The 4,716-nt window shown below is 27.3% G+C and overlaps 1 protein-coding gene across 1 annotated transcript in view; it reads left to right on the top strand.

The window, feature by feature from the left end:
- Nucleotides 1-3,582: 3,582 nt before the first annotated feature.
- LOC107469319 (uncharacterized) overlaps nucleotides 3,583-4,716 on the top strand; it is a 3,919-nt gene continuing 2,785 nt past the window's right edge. The window contains exon 1 of the mRNA XM_052254866.1: nucleotides 3,583-4,579. Coding sequence (XP_052110826.1) covers nucleotides 3,675-4,579 — 905 coding nt within the window. The 5' untranslated portion in view covers nucleotides 3,583-3,674. The remainder of the gene's footprint in view (nucleotides 4,580-4,716) is intronic.

Raw genomic sequence — 4,716 nt, 5'->3', positions numbered from 1 at the left:
ATAATAGTGAGGTGACGCTATTTTTTTTTTTTTGGTCTTATCTCAAAGGTGATATTACATCAATTATTAAGAAAATTAAAGCATTTTTCAAATGCATAATAAGCGAACCGTGGTCTCTCTACTCATACAATTTCTTTTAATTTCGTTAATCAATAAATTATTACATGCATAAAATAAAATTTAAATTATAATATTTGTTAAAATATATAAATTAAATAAATTAATTATTCGACTAATTTAAATTATTTTTTACTCGAATAAATTTAAATATTCAATTATGGAATCCATTTGATATAAAGAAGTAATTCTCCATTTTTAAATTAATTAAGAGATTGATTTTATCATTGTTACAATGTAGTATTTACACTAAATTAATAATAAAAATATTTGATAATAAAAAAATTAACTAAAAATACTCCTTACTTATTTTGTTTAAAATTTATTAATTGTTATAATAATTAATAAATACTAAATAAAATAAGATCTAATTATTTTTTGAAGGTTAAGCATACTATTAAAAAAATATTTTAATATTATTTATTAAAAAAATATTTTTTTATGTTTTTAATGCATTAAATATATCAAAAACATTAAAACATTTTCTTCTATAATATGCTTAACTAATACTATTAAAGTACAAAATAGTAAAATTCATTTTTTTCTAACATTACAATAATAGATGTGCTACACATCCAAGTATTATTATTGCCATCTAAATTTAATCAAGTAGACTCAATATTAACAAAAATTACTCTCATTAAAAGAGCGTGATTATATGCGCGGGCTTTACGTTATCGTCGTCATCGTCATCTTCTTCTTTGCGTTCCTTCTCCTCCTCCTTTTTCTCCCCTTTCTCCTTCTCCTCCTCCTTCTTCTTCGGATTTCTTCTTTTTCATGTGTTTTTTCCTCATCGTCATTCTTTTGTTGCTATTGTTGTTGCCATTTTTTTCTTTCCTCCTCCTCTCCTTGGTGATTTCACAGTAGAATATGAGAATGAAAAATTTTGAATTGTGTAGAACAACGAGATCAAATGTACCTTAATTTACTCAGAAATGAACCGAAATAAATTACATCCAAAATAAATCGAAAATTAAATTCCGAATGAACCGAAATTGCATAATGATGACGATACACAAACAAACTCGTTTCAAAACAAGGACAGACCAAGTGCACCTTATTTAAATCCAAAATGAACTGAAATTACTCAATGATTGTGTTCGAAAACAAGCACATAAACAAAATTAAATGATTAAAAATTCACTCAAAAATGAACCAAAATTATATCTAGAATGAACTAAAAATTAAATTTTGAATTAACCGAAATTACTTAATGATGACGATACACAAACAAACTCATTTCAAAACAAACACAGACCAAGTGCATCTTATTTAAATCTAGAACGAACCGAAATTACTTAATGATTGTGTTTGAAAACAAGCACACAAACAAAATTGAATCATGAATAAAAATACATTCAAATCCATCAAGTGATTTTGCAACATTATGCATTTCTTCTTTTTTGTTTGATTTTTTCATATTTTTATTATTGTTAAGAGGGTAAAATAAGAAGAATTATGAGAAGAAAAAAAGAAGAAGGAGAAGATGAATAAGACAAGAAGAAGAAGCATATGATGAGGAATTTTGAGGAATTTTTTATTCTTGTTTCTTTTTTTTTATTTTTTTTTCTCTTTTTCTTGGTTTTATTCTTTTCAAGAGAGGATGTGAGGAGGAAGAATTTTGAATTGTGCAGAATAATAAGACTAAATCCATCTTAATTCACTCAGAAATAAACCAAAATTACATCCAGAATGAACTGAAAATTAAATTTTGAATCAATTAAAATTATTTAATGATGACGATACACAAACAAACTCGTTTCAAAACAAGCACAGACCAAGTGCACCTTATTTAAATCCAGAATGAACCAAAATTACTTAATGATTGCGTTAAAAAATAAGCACACAAATAAAATTGAATGATTAGAAATTCACTCAGAAATAAACCGAAATTATATCCAGAATAAACTGAAAATTAAATTCTGAATGAACCAAAATTACTTAATGATAGTGATACATAAACAAACTCGTTTCAAAACAAGTACAGACCAAGTCAATTTGAACAAAAACACATCTAAATCAATTTTTGAATCAAACAATGTTATCAATATAGCGAAAATTCGATGATAACAATAACGACAATACGTATTAGAAGAAGACAATGACGATAACGATGATGGTCATGATGATGATGATGATGATGGAGGAGAATGACAAAAAAAAAGGAGGAGAAGAAATTCCAATAAAAAAAGGAGGAGGAGGATGAGGAGGAGGAGAAGGAGAAAAAGATGTTATTGGTAAAGACACTAATGAAATTGAAAAATAATAAAAAAGGAGGAGGAGAAGAAAATGTAATATTAGGGATAAAAAAGAATGTGTGTAGCTGAATTTAAAAATAAAGAAGAAAAAAAAAAGAACTAATGCGTAAATCTAAAAGATTTAATTAAATTTAGTTGATTACATTACTTAGAAGTAGAATTTTATTGGATTAATAATTATATACATTTATTTTATGCATAAAAGTTTAGATGAACCCAAAGTTAAATAAATATACTATCTTTTACAATAATATCGGTAAGATTAGAAACATAGAAGAAATTATTTAAATTTGTTTTATTTAATATTTATTAATTTAGTAATAATTAATAAATATTAAATAAAATAAATTTTGATTATTTGTATATAACTTTTTTATTATCAAATATTTCTATATCTATAAAATTAAAAGATAATGTACGTTAACAAAAACCCAAAACCTACTCCACAAACATGCGAATTCAAGTTATTACATAACTTTTTTATCTGAGAAGAAATAAGTAACAAGAATAAATGTAGCAGTAGTGCTCATTTACTTATTAGAGGCAAAAATATGTATTAGTCAACTAATTCGACAATTCGTAGAAGAGTTTTGTTTATTAAAGGTGAAAACACGTAAAATTGATGTTGCTAATGGAAAATTATTAAATAATAATTTTATCAAATATGTTAAATTATTTAATAATTTTTAACTAATAATATTACATAAAAATAACTATATATGAATTTCTGTCTTATTATAACTACTCACCGCCATTTGATTGCTCATATTAGAATTATTTTTTTCATAGCACCTATTCAATGAAAATATCAAAAATATTTAACAATAATGATACTTATTTAGTCATACTTAAAAATATAATTTATAAAAAAATAATAATTTAAAAAGAATAGTAATATTTTTATATAAAAACATGTATATTGATTATATTCACATGGTCAAGTACTCATCAAATGTGCGGTAGTAATTAAATTAAACTTGGTGATCGAAGAACATAAGACATTTTGGGCATTCTGCATGTGAATATATTTGGTATATATGATATCACTTTCTTGCAGAATTAGCCTTCTTCCTTCAATTCTTCCACACTAGCACCATAACTCATAGCATTCATTCTAATCATATTCACAAGCTAAGCAATCTTTTTCAACTTCTCTTCTTATTAATTCCCCTTGGCAGAGTAGTACTAATAATCCTTTCTCTCCATACAAACCATTATGAAATTATATTATGATCTACAAATATGCATGTGAACCCCACATAATAATTGATTAAGCCAACAATATCATTATTTCTTTCAATGGCATGTGATAATAACAACTTCCCTGATGTGTTTTCTTGGATTCAGAACCTTAAACCAATATCTGAATGGGAAACAGATTCCATGTCCATAACCATCTCTTCTTCTTCATTCCAAGAACCATATCTTAAGCTTACAATACCCAAAAACTATAATCATCATAACCAATCCTCAAATGATAATAAAATCTCTTTTGCTATCACTGCAGATTTCAACAACATCCACATCCCTCTTTGGAACTCAAAACCAATGAAACCTAACAACAATAACTTATTATTACTGGATCAAGAAACAATTTCAGATCTCTTCATCAATTTCATTCAGGCAATTCTCCACTACGGATCCAACAAGAACAGCCCTTTCATCAGGTTCCCCAAACTCGATTACATCCCAAACTTCTCCGAAATATTCAACGTCTCCTTCTTCACTCTCTCCTTCCTCGTCTCCATCTACGAAGCGCCGGCGAATCTTCGCTCCGGATCGATCCAGACTCTGAAGGGTTACTTGACAAGCAATCAACAAAGCGAGGCCTCGAATTTGCTCATGAAACTGCTGGGATCAAACTTGGAAGAACAATGGATGCGGTCCGTGAACCTTGGGGTCACGAATTGGATTGGGGAGATGCAAGAAACGGTTAAAGAAAAGATTATGAGGATGCCGTGTTCTTTGTTCTCGCATTGGTTTTCGACGTATGGGTTATGGAAGGTGCAACTGTATTGTCCTGTTATAGTTATGGATATTGAGAGTTCATCAAAGAGTCATTTGCCGAATGAGAAGCTTCAATTCTCTCTCAAGTATCACCAGCTTCAAGGTGTTATTCAGTTCAATTACAGTGTCTCCATCAAGGACAAGTGGGTTGAAATTGTCGCCAACATTGATAACATAAGGTACTCAATATTATTAATGTAATAGGATTTGTTTGGGCGAATTTATAAGGAAATATTTGTTTTATTTTTTTTAATTTTTAGAAAAAGAAAAATAATTTTATATTTAAATATTTTATATAAAATTTTTTTTATTTATCAATTATGTTTAGATACAA

The sequence above is a fragment of the Arachis duranensis genome, chromosome 10 (assembly GCF_000817695.3).
Source record: "Arachis duranensis cultivar V14167 chromosome 10, aradu.V14167.gnm2.J7QH, whole genome shotgun sequence".
NCBI classification, from domain to species: Eukaryota; Viridiplantae; Streptophyta; class Magnoliopsida; order Fabales; family Fabaceae; genus Arachis; species Arachis duranensis.
This window is presented reverse-complemented; position numbering and strand designations above follow the sequence as displayed.